The sequence below is a fragment of the Propithecus coquereli genome, unplaced genomic scaffold, assembly GCF_000956105.1.
Source record: "Propithecus coquereli isolate 6110/MARCELLA unplaced genomic scaffold, Pcoq_1.0 Scaffold4, whole genome shotgun sequence".
Classification (NCBI taxonomy): domain Eukaryota; kingdom Metazoa; phylum Chordata; class Mammalia; order Primates; family Indriidae; genus Propithecus; species Propithecus coquereli.
The window spans coordinates 13,184,566-13,204,289 of record NW_012149729.1 but is presented as its reverse complement, the minus strand read 5'-3'; the positions used below and the strand labels follow the sequence as shown (position 1 = coordinate 13,204,289).

Here is a 19,724-nt window from a genome sequence, read left to right as displayed (position 1 = left end):
TAAATATTTTCTCCCAATCTGTGGCTTATCTTCTCATTCTTTGACAGTGCTTTTCACAGACCAGAAAATTTTTAATTTTAATGTAGTTCAGCTTATTAATTCTTTCCTTCATGAATCATGCCTTTGGTGTTGTATTGCCAAATCCAAAGTGAACAAAATTTTCTCCTAGGTTATCTTCTAGGGGTTTTATAGTTTTGCATTTTACATTTAGTTTCATGATCCATTGGAGTTAATTTTTGTGAAGAATGTAAGGTCCATTTCTAGCTTCATTTTTTTGCAAATGAATGTCTAGCAAATAAATGTCAGCACCATTTGTCTAAAAGACTGCCTTCCTCCATTGTATTGTCTTTGCTCCTTCGTCAAATATCGGTTGACTGACTATATTTAAGTGGGTCTATTTCTGGTCTCTCTATTCTGTTCCATGGATCTATTTGTCTGTTGTTTCCCAAGACCATGCTATCTCAATTACTGTAGCTTTATAGTAAGTCTTGAAGTTGAGTAATGTTAGATCTCCATCTTTGTTCTTCTCCTTCAATATTGTGTTGACTATTCTGGGTCTTCTGCTTTTCCATATGAACTTTAGGATCAGTTTTTTGATATTCCCAAAAATTCCTTGCTGGAATTTTGATTAGGATCACACTGAATCTATAGATCCAGTTAAGAACTGACATCTTAACAATACTGAGTCTTCCTATGCATCAACACAGCTCTTGCATTGTTCATAGCAAAACTTCCCCAAAGATTTGTCTCTACTCACTGCTTCACCTTCCCTTCCTCCATCTCACTCTTGAACTCATGTTCATCACCACAAATTCACTAAAACTGCTTGTCAGATCCAGTGGCTTTCATGATGACAAATCAAATGACAATTTCTCTGTCGTCATCTATTTGATTTATCTCTGGCACCTGACACATCTGATCGATCAATCCCCTCTTGAAAAACTGCCTTCATTTAGCCTCTTGGATTCTGTTCTTCCTTGACTGTCCTTCAGTCTACTGGCTCTTCCTTCTTATTATCCCTTAATGGCTCCTTCTCCTTATCCCAGCTCTAAATGTGGTGATGCCCTACAAATCCAACCTTGGACTTCCCTTTGCTATCGAAACTTACTATCTAGGAATCTCATCTAGTCTCAGGCTTCAAAAACCATTAAAATCAGTGATGTGCTGGAGCTGGATCATATGGGCTCATAGAGCTTAGAGGGCACATCTTTCCCAAACTCTGCATTCAGTGATGTTGTGTTGGTAGCCTGAAATTGGCCACGGTGGGAGTATTTACACTATGGAAATCAGCAAATGCTATAGTTCAAAGCCACCCCTATCCAAGTGCTGGTTATTAAATATTTACAGCAGACCAACTACTGAATTATACCTTCTCATTCTCAAGTTTAAGTGTCGAACCTGGACCTCACACAATTGCATATTTGATATCTTGCCTAATAAACATCTCAAATTTAATGCATTTAAAATGGAATGTTTAATATTTACTCCCCAAACAGATTCTTCCTATTGACTTTCTTGATTCATTAGATGACCACTTCATTCTCAGGCCTAAATCTTTGGGTCATCCTTTACTTTTCTCCTTCATTCACTTCTGATCTGTCAATATTCTATAAAAAAAAGAATCGAGCCTCTACCATTCTATAGCAGACCTCTTTAATCTCTCATTTGGAGGACTGAAAATACCTCCCAATGGTCTTACTGTTTCCAACTGGCCTACCTGCAATCTATTACTCATACAGCAGCCAGATTTATCTTCAGCTCAAATCCTCTAAAGGCTCTCCTCATGCCAAATAAAATCCATAGTCCTCACTGTGATGCCAAAGACAATATGAGATCTGCCTCCCCTGCTACCTTTCTGGCTTGCTTGCTATTCCTTGAAAATGCCAAGCATGTTTCGACCTCATGTCCTTTGTACTGTTCTCTCTGTCTGAAATAATTCTCTCCCCAGACACCCCAATGGCTCAGGACTTCACTTCTTTAGTCTCCTTATTGGAGAGGTCTTTCCTGACTGCCTTGTATAGAAAAGCAACACATCACCATCACTTTCTATCCCCTAACCCCAATTTAAGTCTTCTTCATCACACTTACCCCTCACTACCTGATATATTATGTATTTATTTGCTCATTTGCTGTCTGCCTTCCCTCTCTGGAATGAAAGCTCTGTGAGAGGAGCTATTTTGCTGTGTTTGGAAACCTCTCTCTAGTACCCAATAATAAAGTGCTTGGCACATAGTGAGTATTCAAGAAATATTTGCTTCATGAATGATGTTTTTGAATTAATATACGTACACAGAGAAATATTAGGAAGCCCATGTGATAAAATGATTACATTGGTTATTTGTAGTTTGTGGTATTATGGGGATATTTTTCTTCTTTACACTTTGTTGTTTCTTCTCAATTTTAGTAATGAACATTAAAAAAAACTCCAAACCTGTGAACAGTGTTTGAAGTACAAGGATGAGAGGGAGAGTTCTAACAGATTTTATTGAAAATAGCCTTTATTCTGCTTTCCAAGTTCTGAATTATAATAATTTTCTCCAAATGCTTTCTCCCTTTCTCCACTGTTTCACCTTTATTTTCCTCCATCTTTTTCTTACCTTAAAGTTCAAAGCTCATACTAGGCCCAAGTGAGAATTTATAACAAGGATTGGTGGAAGGAATAGTATGGCCCCATTCCAAGTCCTTTATGTTTTCCTACTTCAAGCCCTTTACATGAAACTCTTCTGGGAATGTGGAAGAATCATAAGGCTTTGCTAGCCATCTTCCTGCATTCTGAAACATCCACAAAAGCAAAATTTATGGAGCTCCCTGAGCCAAATCTGAAATATGCCATAGTTCCAGTAATGAACAAAGTCCTCCTCCGCCTGAATCTTGGGTGAATTACAACATCATTCAGGTGAAGTCGCCATATATCTCTTGGCAAAATATTATTCCTTCCAGACCGGAGAGGAGCCTGCTGCTTCTGCAATAATGTGATTCTCTTGGAGCTCTCACTTGCTATACTGTTCCCAAAGCAAGATTCACCAGACACATGTGCACTGTGAGGCAGTGTCTCAGACACAGTCGGTGACACAGGGAATAGCGGAAGATCCCTGGGCTGGGATTGACAGGGGGAGGGAGTGGGGGCTTCAGGAGGTGGTAATGAGTACAAAAGAATTAAAATAGAGACATCAAGAAATCACAACTTTATGGATAGCAATGTCCACACGGACAAATCCTATATCACGTCTATGCCTTGGGTTGTTTAAATCTGTAAAATGAGGCAATGACTTCATATCTCTAAGTCCTTTTCTGGCTGACATTATTTAATCCTCATTCGAATACTGTCTGAGTCTGTACAGTGACGTAGATACATGATATAAATCCGAGCTTACCAAAGGCTTTTCTAGGGGCTTCACATGCCCAGAAAAGCCCTGATCTGTCTGATCAGCTCCTGGAGATGTCAGACTGGTTAGTGTTGCCTAAGACCACCAGAACCAGTCCAGGTTTTAATGCTGTGTCTTCCCTTTCTGTAAGTGACAAATTGATTCAATCTATTTAAGGAAAACCTAAATTTCCTGTATATTTATTTTTCTCCTTCCTCTATGTTTCTACATAGGTTACTGGCTCTTAAATGAGTCCACGTACCTCTTGGGACCCCCTTACCGTCGTGTCTCTCACCTGGACGTCTCTCATTTGTCACACACTCTCTGCACATCAGCCCATATCGTCATCACACCTTAGTAGGGAGATTATCCCAAGACAACAAAAACACACCAGCAAACACTTACTGGAACAATGCCGAAACTCGAAGCGGATGTGTGCGCCCCGGAATTTATCCACGGGAATAGGAAGTTTCAGCAGTTCAGACCACCGGGGACTGTTGTTGTGGTAAAGCACAAAGGAGTGGTACTCACTAGCTGGTGGCTCTCCAGAGCCGAAGGAGATAAAATCCTAACAAAGGAAGCACGGTGGTTAAAGACAGCTTCATTGAAAGCTTCTTTTGAAAGAGGCAGAGCAGTCACTTTGCTCTATCTGCCTGCTCCCCACGTAGCACTTCATGTGAAATTACCTCCCTGGTTCTTTGCCGCGCCGTTTCTCTACTTGCTCTTGCCTAGCAGGGTATGTCTGTCTGTTTAATTCTGACGCTGCTCTCCCAGGGTTTACCGTGCCAAGGGTGGGCTGGGGCAACATGTGGGAGATGGGCAATTGCACGTTCCATTCGGAGCTCAACTCTGTGGCAAAGTTGCCAACCTGCTGCAGTCAAAAGCCTGTTCTGTGCCTCAGTGGTGACTTACTAAGCCCCAGGGCCAACCGTCTTATTTGAATAGGCAATTGTTACTTCTCTACAAAGAAGGGGCTCACAAAAAATACTTTCTCCATAAAGGAACCTGCTATTATCACCCCAATTAGTAAGTAGTACTCCAGTCTTCATGCCCTGTTTTGGTCAGAATGAAAATACATAGGAATAAATGTGATAGTTTGTTTTTTTTTTTTTAAAAAACAGTTGCCAACGAAAAAGCATTCATCTCTAAAACTATGACAGATGAAAGGGAAACAAATGAAAAAATACTGCATTTAAAGAATAGCTGCTATAAGAAAATTGTTGATGTAATTAATTAAACAAAATGTAAAAGCCTTTTTGTTTTTCTTCTTTCTTTTCTGAGAGGCATTTTAATGAATTAATAAAAAAAGAAAACTACACAGGAGTGGAGAAGAAAAATATGATAGAAAAAAACTGCAAATCAGAAATTAACTGATCACATTAAAGATGAAACCAAAGCAACTATTTAGACTTGTTTTACCAAAAATATCCAGTATTAACGTACCTTCAAGGGCAGGCCACTACTGTCTACAATAAACATTGTAACTTCCACATTTCTGGCCACGCTCTTTCCTCCTTTTTCAAATTCTCCCCTTTCTATGGTGATATATAAATCATTCCTCATTTCACCTATTAGGAAAGAAAACCATGTTATATATATACATATATATTAAGAAATTTAATAAAGTGTTCTATCAAGAAAAAATTATGTACTTTTATATTTATACTTTCATATGTAATTGTACTTTCATATGTATAACAGTATTTTTTTAAATACTCTAATTGTACTTTTATAAAAGGGTCTTTGCCCTCACCGCCAATATCTGGAAGAATCAAAGCCAGCCTCTGCCAGTCTGAATTAGCAATACTGCATCTAGGAGGGGAGTACTGGGGACTGAGTAGAAGGTGTTGTCAAATCTCACCATTTTCCAATATTTCCCTCATTTCATTTATGAGGTGTGATACAAAATGACAGCCTACAAGGGGTGGCTCGTGGAAACCAGTCTCATTACTTTACAGCAATTTAGAATAGAAGAAATGCCTTAATGGAATAAAATAATAGGACTGCAAAGGGTACAATTACAATTTAAATCTTTTCCAAAATTCATGGACAAAATGATCTCACTGCTGGAAGAATCCAGATTAGCATTTTATGAACACAGATGTAGAATAATTCAGTCATACAAACTCAGCTTACTATTTCATACCATTGAGCAATAAAACAAATGAGAAAGGCCCTAGATTCAAACGGATACATTCTGTACATAAATATACCATCTATTTTTTTCTCTTTTGGTGATTTCTACAACTTTAATGCTTTTTATTCTTATTCCTTTCTTATTTTGCAAGAAGAAAAAAAGGGAGAAATTTGATGCCAACTATAATAGCAAACTTAGGCAAATGTACTAACAGCATGCTTTTACCTTTCCTGTAAAAATTAATTTGAGAGAAGTAGTGAGTGGATAGGTAAGTGAGAAATAAGTCAACAAAGTTCTACTAGAAAGTTTTTGAAGGTAAATGTTGGTGAGATGGCAAGGTTGAATTTTCTTTTACTCAACAGAGCTTTCAAACATTTGAAAAATCAAAAGTAATACTCTTTGTTTTCTAATAAAAAACTTCCCCATAAGAAAGCAAATCACTAGAAGGAAAAATAACCATACAATTATGTCTACAATTGGGAGATTTATAAAACTTCCTGACCAAAGTATGTACAAGAAAGTTTCCTAGTTGTTCAATAGCATGGGGGAATATCAAATGCCTAATCATTTTCCTCCATAAAGACCAACTTTTTTATGATGGCATCATTTATAAATGACCTAGGCTACAAGGGAACAGATGGGCCCCAAAACAGAGAAATTGAGTAAGTACTGAAAAAAATTAAATCTTAATCACCCTTTACAAAGAATATATAAAACACACATTAGAGGAAACAATTGCTACAGAGGTCTCTGACTTATGAATTTCTGGTACTCTTATACAGTTCATGCAAACCAACTTGGGAAGGCAATGAACCAAGAAGTTCAGGAGAAAAGCAACATATTTCAACACATTTATAATTATATTTATATTTTTGAAAGTTTATTTCAACTATTTTCACTTTGTGAAAAATTTTTAGGGAATGGCTCAGTCAATTTTTATAAGTTTGCTAGATTTTTATAGCCCATTTCACTTTATTACTGTATATATTTTTTACTACTCACACTCCCTTAATGCTATTTATTTTAACAATTCCATTACAGAATGAACAGCAAGCTCACAAACTTTGTCCTCTGATTCAACCAACTTCAACAAACAACAAATGGAACTGGTACGCTAATGGAGTGCACACATGCTAGCTCAACAAGAGGTCTGGGAGGAAATTCTTGACAATGCTTTTCCCACCAGCAGATTTGGCAGGAGAAAAATAGACGCTCAAATCAAGGTACTTTAGAGCAAAAGATGCTAGCTAACAACAGCAAAATTCCTTTGCTTCTTGGAGCAGGTGACACATGATAAGTAGCTCTGTTTACAAATAAACTATCAAATATGCACTGATTAATGTGAAGCATAGCTACAGGGGATTTTACTTTGGGAACTTCTTATAATAAGTAATTACCCTGTCGAAGCCACGCAGGGATTAACTGTCCTGCAAAATGGAGAGGAAGTGTTTCTTGGGAGGGTGGTTTCCACTCTCATCTACTGGAAGGACATGGCCACTCAGACTCCAGTAAAAACAAGAGGGGATGAGACAGGTTTGGAAGGTGCTTGAAAGGAGGAAAAGTGGGGTGATGCACTGCCAGTACCACAACACTCTTTTTCCACGTACCTGTATTCATTCAACAAGTATTTCTTGAATGCCTACTATGTGTCAGATACTATTATTCTAGGCCAAGTAGATTCAGCAGTGAACAAATAAAAAAAAAAAAAAATTCTTTCCCCAGAGAGTCTAGATTCTAGTAGTGGTAGGTCTTTACTCAATAAGCAAAACATACAGTATGTTGAATGATAGTAAGTGCTGTGGATAAAACTAAGACAGAGAAGTAGGCTAGGGAGTATTAAGCAGGAATGGAGGGCAAGTTAAAATTTTCAGCAAGGTAATGAGAGAAGGCCTCATGAGAAGAGGAGAGATCTGAGTAAGCTATGGTTTGTTTGACAAAGGAGCAAGGTTAAAAAGGGAGTTAGCTTCTCAAGCCAATCCTCAAAGCCTGTTTAGCTCATAACTTAGCTGGATTCTTCTATCTCTTCCTTACAAAAGAGATTCTGAATTCAAATACACCTGAATGCTGTAGGGTCATAGGACAATCAGAATAAAGAGATCTAGGTTCTAACTAGAATCTAGAATCTGCTTCTGCTACTCTGTGTGCCATCAGTCTAGACAGGGCAAGAGAAACCTCTGGGTCTCAGGTTTCTGTGTTTTTAAAAAGGCAGATGGAGGGACAGGAGAGGTGGCAGGAGGGACAAGACTACTCTGTTATGTTTTGCTGTCCCTATGCCTTACAAAAGAACTTCTGGAATACAACACATACATACATTAAAACGCTTTAAACATATACTTTAATTTTCTGTTCTTTAACTGTCACTATCCCCAGAACCCTTTTTATCATTTGCAACTCTTTTAGACTAAAACAAGACTTCTTTGAAAAGAGAACACATGACGAGAACATTTCTCCTGGATGACATTCTACACATGCCTCTCCCCAGGAATTTTGCAGCTTGCTATGTTCCAATACTGCAAGGTGCCACATTTTGCTAAAATATGTAAAGGATAAAGTTGAAACAAGTGCTAATTAAATCAATACACTTGAGGTTGACTCTGGAGAAAACTAATAAGCCCAAATGGTGTTAAGCAAGCACCTTGGGTAATTAAGAGAGAAACCATAAAGTGAGTATGAAATGGAGTCATAGCACCAGTGTGAAAAGCTATTTTCCTGACAATGTTTATTAACACCTCACACCTCTCAAATTTATTACTCTGTAAATTTGATGTGCACAAAGCTTCCCTCTCTTTAGCAGGCCCACTGGTTGGGAAGCCTCTACACATGTGAAGGCTTTTCAAAATATCACTATAGACAAGATAAAGGCCACAACAGTGGGAACAAACTCAGAAGAGTTCGGTGATTGCAGTCAAATGAGTTGATTAAAGGCTAGACCTAAACAGGCAAGAGGTTTCCATCAGTAGCTTAAAACCTTGATCCTTGATTCTGTCGTATGAATGCCTTGGATAAAGGCATCAAGTGCATGATCCCCACATCCTATAAACCACTGTACACCGCCACAGGGGCCAGTCTAGTACTCTATCTGTATTGGATATTTGTTAAGATTTATGAAACTGAAAAAGAAAATTTCCTGTCCTCTAGTTAAAAAACCAAAGAAAATGTATAAGTGACATAGGGTTTTTGTGAACTTAGATCATTGATGATGATGATGATGATGACAACAGTAGTAGCGGTCTTAGCAGCAGCAGCAGGACGCTTTATTGAGTACCTGCTGTGTGTCAGGTACTTTGCAAAGTGCTAGAAGTAGAATGTCTCATTAAATTCCCATATCCACTTTATAAGAAGGCACTATCGTTTCCATTTTATAGATGAGGAAACTAAAATGTAGCGATTAAGAAAGGTTTCCTAGGTATTATCAGTAGCTCTACTTTACCCATGAAAAAACGTAATTCGACAGAGTGAGAATGGCCATCAGATAAGCTAATGCAATTGAGCCTTCATCACCATAAGTGACTTGAGCCAGGAAGGTCCTTCGCCGTTCCGCACTGGTCAGACCAGTCTGAAATACTGATTTCAGTTCTAGGGACCATATTTTCAGAACACAGCCAGACACAAATGGTATCATCCAGACCAAAATCCGTACGGAGAAAGGACTCAGAACACAGCATGAGAAGGAAGATAAGAGAGTTGATTGAATTTAAAAATGTTGATGTCCCAAGCAGAAAAACTCAAACCACTGGATAGGAGGTAGAGGGAGACTGGGCCAAAATGAAAGAAGTCCTTCCAAGAGATGATGTGATGATGTGTTCTTGGTCATTATAAATATTCAAGTATGAGCCAGAAAACCACCACCAGGGAACCTAGGAGGAAATTCACACAGGGAGGAAATTCACACAGGGATGCGTGCAGGAGGCAGAACAATGATACCCTGTCCCAAAGATGTCCTGGCCCTAATCCCTGGAATTTACGAATATGTTACCTTAATGGCAAAAGGGACTTTGATTAAATTAAGGATCTTGATATAGAGAGATTTTCTTGGATTATCAAAATGGGTCCAATATAACCACAGAGTCCTCAACAAAGGGAGGCAGAAGGGTCAGAACTAGAGAAGGGGATGTGATGAGGGAAGCAGAGGTTGGAGCGATTTGTGATCATGAGCCAGGGAGTATGGGCAGCTTCCACAAGCTGGAAAAGGTAAGGAAACAGATTCTCCCCTAGACCCATCAGAAGAAATGCAGCCCAGCTGACACCTTGATTTTAACCCAGTGAGACCTATGCAACGTCTGACCTCCAGAACTGTGATATAATAAATTTGTGTTGTTTTAAGCCACCTTGTCTGTGCTGATTTGTTACAGCACCCACAGGAAACTAATACAAGGTGCCCTCCACACCCAAGCTTCTGTCACCTCATGACACCTTCAAGGAGGAGGTAAGGGATGGGGAGAAGATTCACAGATACCTGGAGATCAAAGCGGACCACAGCAGGGGAAATACATGCATGGGTTGAAAAATTAACTAATACTACACTTTGGATTTTTCACACAGAGGACATTTCAGTAAAATCCATCCGTGTTTTCTCTATTTTCTGTTGTTCTCATTTTTGCTTTGCTCTGTTCTTCGAAGAGTTTTATGAAATACTGAACTCTTTTGAGGGGCAGCTGTTTATGTTTTGCTTATGACAATCAAGCAAGGGCAAATGATACAAAAGCATCTATGACAGGTTTTCCAAAACAGTTTTGCACAGATGCAGGGGTGGGGATGGGCTGTGGGTCCCTGTTGCCCGTCCCACTAAGGGGCGCCACGTGGAGATCTGAGAGAGCCAGTTGGGGAAAGTCCTACACCTCTGAGTGGCTGAGGCTGTAAACTTCATAATTTGGGAGGCATGAGCCCCTCCCCCAGTCTGATCTGGGGCTGGGATACAACCTCAGGGTGACATGATAAAACCTTAACCTCCACCTCTCTCCAGTTACTGTGCCATCATTCATTGGTTGAAAGACCACCATCTCTTCGCATGACCAGGGGTTCAGGTATAAGCTAAGTGGTTGTACCCACATGGTATGGAGGCCTAGTGACTTGGATTGGAGAGTGGTGAGTTTTGGTTAGATTTAGGATATATTTTTAAGGAAGAATCAAATCGTATCTTACTAGCTCCCACCTACTTTCTCCCAAAGTAGGATTACTGCTAGTTCAATTACATCTGTTGATGTATACTTCTCCATCAGTAAGTAGTAAAGAATAATATTTATATTTGAAAGAACGAAACTGCTTACTTTCTTAAACATAAAGCAAACATGTCTATAATACTCTTTTTACTCCAGGCCTGTAAATCATTATCCAGTCAACTCTGACCAAATAGAAATGTGACTTAACTGAACTATGGCCTTAAGACCAAAGAAAAGGGAGGCTTTATCTGAATAATACTTGTAAAATACATAAATCTTGAGGTTACTATCAAAACTCAATCCTTTCCTCCCCCATCACTCACCATTTTAAAAAAATTCTAATAAATTTAGGAAGTACCAGTACAGTTTTGGTTACACTGATTTATTGCCTAGTGGTGAAATCTGTGCTTTCAGTGTACCCATCACCTGTATAGTGTATATTGTATCCAACAGGTGGTTCTTCATCCCTCACCCCCCTCCAACCCTCCCACCTTTTGGAGTCTCCAATGTCTGTTATTCCACTCTGTATGTCTATGCATACCCACTATTTAGCTCCCACTTACAAGTGAGAACATGAAGTATTTGACTTTCTGTTTCTGACACTCCACTATTTTTGCTTACTTCTTTTTAGAATTAGAAGCTTCAAAGATCTATTCAAAGTGAATGCACCGGAAGGTATCAACGATGGGTTCCCTAACAAAGAGTGACAGTTTAACCCATTGATGTGTAGAAACAAGACTCCAGGGAAATAGGGTACAGGCGTGGAAGATACAGTAGGGAGATCATGACGGAGGCAAAGGAACTTTTGCCCAGAAAGAATCACAAACTTAGAGTAAGAATGGACGTTCAGGGTGGGGGGAGGGCAGGCAGACCTTGCATGATGTTCCTGACACATTAGCCAGCTTTGTTCCTGAACGTCTGAAGCATGGAAATTCAGACCCTCCTGAAACCCAGCAATGGCCCAGGCCCCACTGCACACACAGTCTGTTAAGATGTTTAAAGCTGGGCTGTCCAACAGGGTAACTGCTGCGACTTGTGGCAATTGAGCACTTGAAATATGACTTGGCTGAAAAGAGAAGTGCTATAAATTGTACAAGACTCACCAGTTTTCAAAGAAGTTGAATAACTGAGCAGGAGTTTTTGAATATGGATCACCTATTGAAACGATAATATTTTGGAAGCATTGGCTTAAATAACATATATTGTTCAACTTAATTTCACCACTTTTTCCTACTTTTTTAGAAGTGGCTATTAGAAAATTCAAAATGACAATTGTGGCTTGCATTATATTTCTATTGGAGAGCACTGATTTAAGTATTTTTGCTGCTCTCCTCCCTCTCACAGACTCAGAGACCAGACCATGAAATACCCCTCAAAGTTATTTGGCTTGCGGATCGCAGTGGTGGAGCTTCCCAGAAAATGACTTTTCTTAGGTGGAAATCAGATACTCTAAGAAATAAAGTGCTAAATGACAAACCCCCACCCCAGGTAAGAGTCCAGAGGACCTCCTGATGGGTTGAAAGCACATGGACAGGTCTCTTCCTTACATGAGGTGACAACTTAGAGATCTGTCTGCACAATAGCAAGATGAGCAGAGAATGTCTGTTTCTAAGTTTGTCCCATTTCAAGAAGAGTTTGGCATTGATTACATTCTGTGACCCTCAAAAAGAGCTCTGTGTATGTCCTTGTCAGGACCACAGATAATCCATTCTGCAGACAGGCGGAGATTGTGTTGACGAACTCAGTCCTGTTGGTATAAACACGTGCCTCACCTGTTCCGACCCCTGTCAGAACACTAAAGATGCAAATGAACTCTGAAGGACAGGTCTAGACAATGAAAAAAAAGCATTCTTACAGACTGTCAGTATAACATTAGGATTAGAAATGTTGCTCACATATAGTTTCTCATTGAAGAATTCAGCTCAAGTTTTCATTATAGCCACTGGGGAGAATTAATTGACAAGTCTGAAAATAACAAAGGAAAACGAAACAATGACTGCATGTTTCCCAGTGTAAAATACTCTAGTGAATTTTAAAGTTGCTTTCAGCTGTTTAAGGAAATATATATATATCTATCTCTCCCTTCTCCTTCTAATTTGGAAGATTAAAAAGCCAAAGAAGAAAAAGAGAAGAGAAGGAGAAAGAAGTGCTTTTAAAAAATCTTTCTTGTAGTCCCCGACACTGCAGACCCGTCTCTGGAAGGACGATTTCCCTGGCCAGTGTGAATCGTGCATTACAACGTGGTGCCAGAAGGCACAGAAGCGAGCATCCTTCCACAGAAAGTTCGTTTCCATCATTAAAGCCAGACAAAAGCTGCATGAGCACACTGCATCCCGGACAATTATTCAGCCAGTGAAGTGTCATCGTGCTTTATATTTTTCCATTTCTCAATGATACTACCCAGAGACCAAGCTGAGGAATTCTTCTAACGGCTGGCTGCATTCTGCTCTAAAATATGTTTTCTATATTAGATTTGCCCATCAATTTGCTTCCCAGTGGGATGAATCTTTTTTTTCTTTTTTGTTGAAGAGGAAATACCAGTTATTTATAGCAACTGAAGGAAATAATGAACGGTTGCATGCCACCAAGTAAACAGTTCTATAAACAGTCATTTTCAACAACAGTAGCATGAGATGCTCAGGCAGACTGGGACCCTAAGCTAGGTCAGGTCATCTCGGGAAAACTTATAGGCGATTCTCTCAGTCTTGCCTGCACGAAGGAATTTCAATCAAGAGACCACAAAATGGTGCAATGGGCGATGCCGGTCATTTTAGGTCTTTCTTCAGAGCAATCCTATTGTTGGGTCTCAGCTGTGCCAGGCGCCTTGTCAGACACAACTCCTTTTGCTTGCATTTACACATAGGACTTAAACAGTGGTTTAGAGGATCTCATTTTAAAAACACTATCAAGAATTTAAGACTATTTTATTTAGTCTTTCTATTTTTTCTCTCTTTTCTTGGTTGTGGAGGGTGAGGCATAGAGCACTGAGAAATACTACTACTTAATATGCTATTTGTCATCTTCTAACATGTGACAAAAGGTTGGAAGCTCTTTGTTCCTACAGAACATCAAACACACGTGAGGACTTTTTATAATAAAATTCAGTGACTAGTAAAAATTCATTCCTTGCTTTGTAAAACAAGGACAGGACAGGTCAAAAAATTTTAAAAAATGTATGCCACAATAACCTGTGTAGCTTAGGCCTATTCTGAGGTAAAAAATTTTTTATTTTTAATCTTTAATTTTAAAGATAAAAAAAGAAAATAGTAAGAAGATTAAGATCAAGACAGAAAGGAAAAGAGAAGGAAAATGAGAAGTCTGGACACACACAAAGGGATAGACAGGCATAGACAGAACCAAAGCTTGGTGAAGACAATCCTACCTAGTCACAGCCCTCTGTTCCCAGGGATACTGTGAAATTTCTAGAACTCTAGCACCTTGAATTCATTACTAAATGGCAATTAGACCGTTTTGGGTTTGTTTTTTGCTTTTAAATGTCAAAAGTTTTTAAAAGGCTATTCTCTCATAAAATTCTGAGTTTCACAGAATTTTAAAAGTTAGAAATTTTCAGAACTTAGAAATTTCCTCTTCACATTGGAGGTGGAGCTTTGTTAGCTGGACTGTACAGTCTTTCAATATGAAAGAGTGCTTGCTGTTAGCACAGTGGTGCACAATGACGGGAGATGTGGGCCTAGAATCCTTAGTGCTGAAGACTCTGCTCGGGTGTCAGTCTTAGTAAGATCCCTCCAGTAGGAGGGGGATTCTACACCTCCTCTGTGCTCTCTGTGTGCCTCTACTTCCAGATTACAGGGAATCTCTTCCTGGAGACTGTAACCCTCTCAAGGGCGTGAGCACGTTTTATTCTCACCGTCTCCACTGCTAACACCTTGCTTTAAGCCATGATCACCATCATCTGTATTATCTCAAAAAACCTCCAAACTGGTCTCCCTCATTCCATCCCTCCTCTCACATTCCCCCCAAGTATAATCTCCACACAGCAACCAGTGAGCCTGTGGCAGTGTGAACCGGTTTGCTGCCCCTCTGCTCAAACCTTTCTAGTTGCTTCCTTCCTCATTCTGAATAAAAGCCAAAGTGCTTGGTGTGACCTACAAGGCCCCACATGATTTTCTCTCTCCCGAGCCCTCCACTCCCACCCCTATGACTCTATTCTGGCCAAACTGGCCTTCACGCAGTCCCTCAAGCATGCCAGCCATTCGACTGCCTCAGGACTTTGCACCTTCGTTCCTCTGCCTGGAATGCTCTTACCTATGTGGCTTCCTTACTTCCTTTAGGTCTCTATTCTCACATCACATCATTTTCTCACCCAAATTTCTTACCTACCTAAAATTTCAATCCCTCAACCCACTACCACCTAGACATTCCCTAGTCCTCTACCTACCTTGGTTTTCACCTTAGGATTTATCGTCTCTGAACATGTATATTTTACTTACACATTTACTGTAATTTTCCTTATTAGGAAGTAAGCTTTATGAGGGAAAGGATTTTCCTCTGTCGTGTTCAGTATCATTTCCCCAGTACATGGAAGAATGCCTTTGCATGTAGAAAGTGCTCAACAAATATTTGCAGAATGAATGAACTAATCCTTTAATTTCTGGCCCCTGGTACAAAGTTGATACTCAATCAATGCCTGTTGACCTGAACTAAACTAAGTTTTGCTAAATATACAGTATTCCTCATCAGCAAGTATAGCAAGTATACTACTCCTGTCTAACTCACCAGGTTGTATATGAAAACACTCAGAAAAGCCATGAGAGTGTAAAGGGATGTGCTTTTTAAAACTTATTTATTTTGGTTCAGTGATTAGGACTGACTCACTCCAAAATGCATCAGTTGCAATGACCTTGGCATTTATTTTACAGTGTAAAGCTCCTTAACCCCCATCTTTTCTACTTTTTGGGAGTCTTTTTTGGGTGCCAATATAGATGTGAATCATAAAACACTACATCGAGAAAAGGTGCAGATGCATTATCAAAGGAAGTAATTAAAAAAAAAGGTGTAGAAATACAGTATTTCCATATGGCTGCTTATTTACATATACATATATATACATCCATGATGGAAAAATCCTTCAAGAAATGCTAACTATTGATCAGTAACTGTTTTTAATCAAAACCCATAAGGATATCCTCTAAATTTGTGGTCCCCAACCGCCAGGCCGAGAACTGATACTGGACTGCGGCCAGGCCACATAGCAGAAGGTGAGCGGCTGCAAGCTAGCAAAGCTTCATCTGTATTTACAGCCACTCCCCATTGCTCTCATCACCACCTGAGCTCTGCCTCCAGTCAGATCAGCGGTGGCATTGGTTGCAGAAAACCAAGCTCAGGGCTCCCGCTGATTTTGCATTATGGTGAGTTGTAAAACTATTTCATTATATATTATAATGTAATAATAGTAGAAATAAAGTGCACAATAAATGTAATGTTGTTGAATCATCCCGAAACCATCCCTGCCCGCCTCCACCATTCCGTGGAAAAATTGTCTTCCATGAAACTGGTCCCTGGTGCCAAAGAGGTTGAGGACTGCTGCAAATGACTTCACCAACATTGTCCACACCAAGGGGTAAAATATTTTCTGGACAAGATCCACTATCCAATATCCACTATCTCAGTTTTCCTTCTCATCCTGGTCATAATGAAACACAGCCATGGCCCCTACAAGTCACCCACTTGAACATCATCAGAATTTTATTTTGGAAAAAATTTTGCTTATTTACTATTAAATACCTCGTTTTGTTCTGCAGCATGGCCCATGTGAACTCTTCTTTGAAGTTAACAATTTAAAAAATTTCTCAAATGTGAAAAATAGACAATACATCCATATTTCATCATTTTGGTGCATCCCAAGTCACCTACCAGGCATGATAATATTAGAAAATCCCAACTTCCTTGTTATGGATACTCCATGAGAAAATACTGATGAGTATTCTCTTCTGATTTGTTCAATGTCTCCGTGTAACAGCTGTAGAGAAACTGCTAAACCTAAAACAAAAGAGAGATACTCAAGTTAAAAACAGAAGAATAGAAATAGCATAAATGAAACCAAAGTGCTTCAACAAGCCCATGTTTATAGTATCATTGTTCTAAAACTAAGGGTTAACATTCAGACAAAAAATTCAATAGAATCTATAGGAATAATTATCTGGATAACACTTTTCGACTTAACACTTCAATGTTCCCATTTATTAGGAGGTTCATAGCAACTAGAGAAAACTTGAGCAGGACACTAAGGAGAGGTAGCCTGGCTTCCAGCCCCCAAACCCTGCCCTATGGCCCCCATCAAGTAGAGCACATCCCAGCACCAACATTCATTCCATCAATAGGTGAAGGCTCCGAGGCCCTAAAAGATATTGATATCAAAACTGGAGTTTTTTCTAACTCCATAAAGCCTATGAATAATTACTTATCAAATATCAAAAGCATAAACAGAAATCTGAAGACATAATAATTTAAACTTTGAGAATATCAATAGAGATGTTCTTGAAATACAAGTAACAAAGGGGATTCTAATGAAGCCAAGATTATATTCATAATATGTACAGTAGAAACTCATGATGGCATTATTTTCTACTAAGGAGAATCTAGCAGGTTGCAGGACACTTTTACAAACAAAAGGGAATTTATTCAGTAAAACAGGAAAATTATCTTTTTTTTAATCTCAATTATAGTGACATTACCACAGTGGGATATATAGAAGATGTTTGACACTTTTTTTCACACATTATTTTCCCAATACTCAGGCAAAAACTACAAAAAGGAAATTAATGCCATATCTTTGTGAATATGTTCATATGTATATTTCAAAGATGCTACTTCCCTTTTAGTGTTTTCATTTCTTCTTCCTTTCTTCTTCTATTGTTTTAAAAGAAAAAAGACAAAAAAGTCCCTGACCTATATCAGTGGCAGAAAATGAAACCACTCAAAAGCAACTTATTCTAAAACACTATCAGTTATCATTAACCCAAACGCAATTTAAAGATGAATTTGGATGGCAGAGTCCAGAAGATGACAAGTCTGTTCCTCAGAGATCTCAAACTGTATCATCGCTTAACCACCCCCTTTCCCTCAATAAAGCAGAGATCACGTGTGAGTCGTCACTCCCATTCATAATTTACAGCATTACAATGCTGTCTGGAAACAAAGGCGTAAGAATGACAGCAACCACACCGCAATGAAAAAGAAATGCAAAACTTACTTTGCCACACATCTAAATGAGGAGCTTCCTTTTTACTCTCCTTCAATATCAGAGCAAAGAAACGATAACAACAAAAGCAATGTTTTGTTGGATTATTTGCTTGCTTTTCAGTAGAGTGGTTAAAACATCAGGACAATTTGTCAAAAAAAAAAGCTGTAGGCTCAGAGAGAAACTGGAGCCTCTCCTGAGGTTCAAATCTGGCTAGACGAAGCACGCTGAGGGACGGTAAACATAGAAAAAACCAGAAAAGGAGGACAGGGTACACGATTGTGTCCTCACACCTTCTAGCATGTGCATCTAACAGAATGTCTCAGAGAGTTATTCTGAGAATGATACGAAGTCTGGCAGGTTCTCAGAACTTGAAATCTGCATCCCATTTCTACCTAACTACCCCAATCTCCTCCACCACCCTCACTCCATCCACTTTGGGTTGGGTGACTGATGGCAATAGAAAGGAGAGGTGTCTGTCCTTCCATGGCCACATGAAATGAAATAGGGGAGAATAAGCTGTCTGGATGATCTGATGGAGACAATTAACAGTGTAGCTTTCAGACTCTTCATGTAGTACTATTGGTTTCTTTTAATACCCAGAGGCAAGAGAATTAAGACAGATTAATATGTGTTCTAATGCATCTTTCCCAGCAGTTATTTCTTCCTGACTCATGCTTTCCCACTATCCCCATCTCATCACTGATGTCTCTGTTCTCCTCCCACTTCTGTCCTTTTGCCTTCAAAATACTCACCCACACCATCACCATCATCATTAGCAAAATCAAGCAGCTGGTATTTGTAGAATACCAGTGTGTGCCAGACACTGTACATAATAGTATCTTCCTGCTGGTGTATACCACATAAGCAAATCCAGGTGTATACCATATAAGCAATGCTTTCCAAGAGAGAGTAAGACGGGTTTAACAAAATTCTTAAGATCCTGTGATGTTTGCAAGTGAAGACCATTTTACTGGGACTTCTCCTTGAAGGATCTCATCAGAGACACTAGCTACATTATGTGGTATGTACAAAGGAAAAAGAGAAAAGAACTCACTGTAATGAAAAAAACCAAAGAGACCATGCTATTCAGGGTAGGGGGTTGGAGATAGGAACATTGACCAGGATTCTTGTTTTGTCCTAGGAGCCAACATTCATTTAATCAGCAGTGACTTTTTTTTTTTAACATAAGCTGAATACTGTAATTTACAGAGGATAAGATAATGAGAAAAGAAAAAAACAAACAACAACAACAACAATAAAAACCAGTTGGTCAGAGACAACATGAATCCCAAAGAAAATTAAAGAAGATAGGAAAGAAAGAAAAAATATGTTTTAGGGAAAGACACAGAAGGAGGGAGAGTAATAATGAACAGAGAAATACATCAGTATTCTGTAGACAACAAGAGCCACAGAAATGAGAAGAGTGCAAAGGACAGAGAGGACCCATTTAGGAGACAGCCGAGAGGGGCTGGCTGTGGACAGGGGAAGGGAATGGAGGAGCGACGGGAAAAACAGACAAAACAGTGTGGGGGAAAGGAAAAGTAGGCATTTGGGAGTTGGATACATACTAAAATTTTTGATAGATATGGTAGTTTTCAACCTGAATGAAGGTTTAGAGAAATATAGATTAGAGCCCTAAGCGTAATTATTACATTTGTCTAGCTACATGGTAATAATTTGAGGGTGGGGATGACTCAGTTTCTCCAGAATGAAGAAGCCACAGTCAAGAACTGGAAAGGTCAACTGGACGGAGGGCTTCACCACATGCATGTATGTGGTTTTGCCCAAATCATCAATTCTTTCCATAAAGAAACCACAATATTTAGCTAAGCAACATCAACGAATGGGTGTACTTTCAA

At 39.1% G+C, this 19,724-nt stretch overlaps 1 protein-coding gene across 1 annotated transcript in view; it reads right to left on the bottom strand.

The window, feature by feature from the left end:
- Positions 1 to 19,724, bottom strand: part of DOCK4 (dedicator of cytokinesis 4) — a 477,172-nt gene that overhangs the window by 172,314 nt on the left and 285,134 nt on the right. Inside the window, exons 12-14 of the mRNA XM_012652744.1 lie at positions 16,536 to 16,661; positions 4,809 to 4,933; positions 3,771 to 3,933 (exon numbers count right to left, since the gene is read on the bottom strand). Of these exons, the coding sequence (XP_012508198.1) occupies positions 3,771 to 3,933; positions 4,809 to 4,933; positions 16,536 to 16,661 (414 nt within the window). The remainder of the gene's footprint in view (positions 1 to 3,770; positions 3,934 to 4,808; positions 4,934 to 16,535; positions 16,662 to 19,724) is intronic.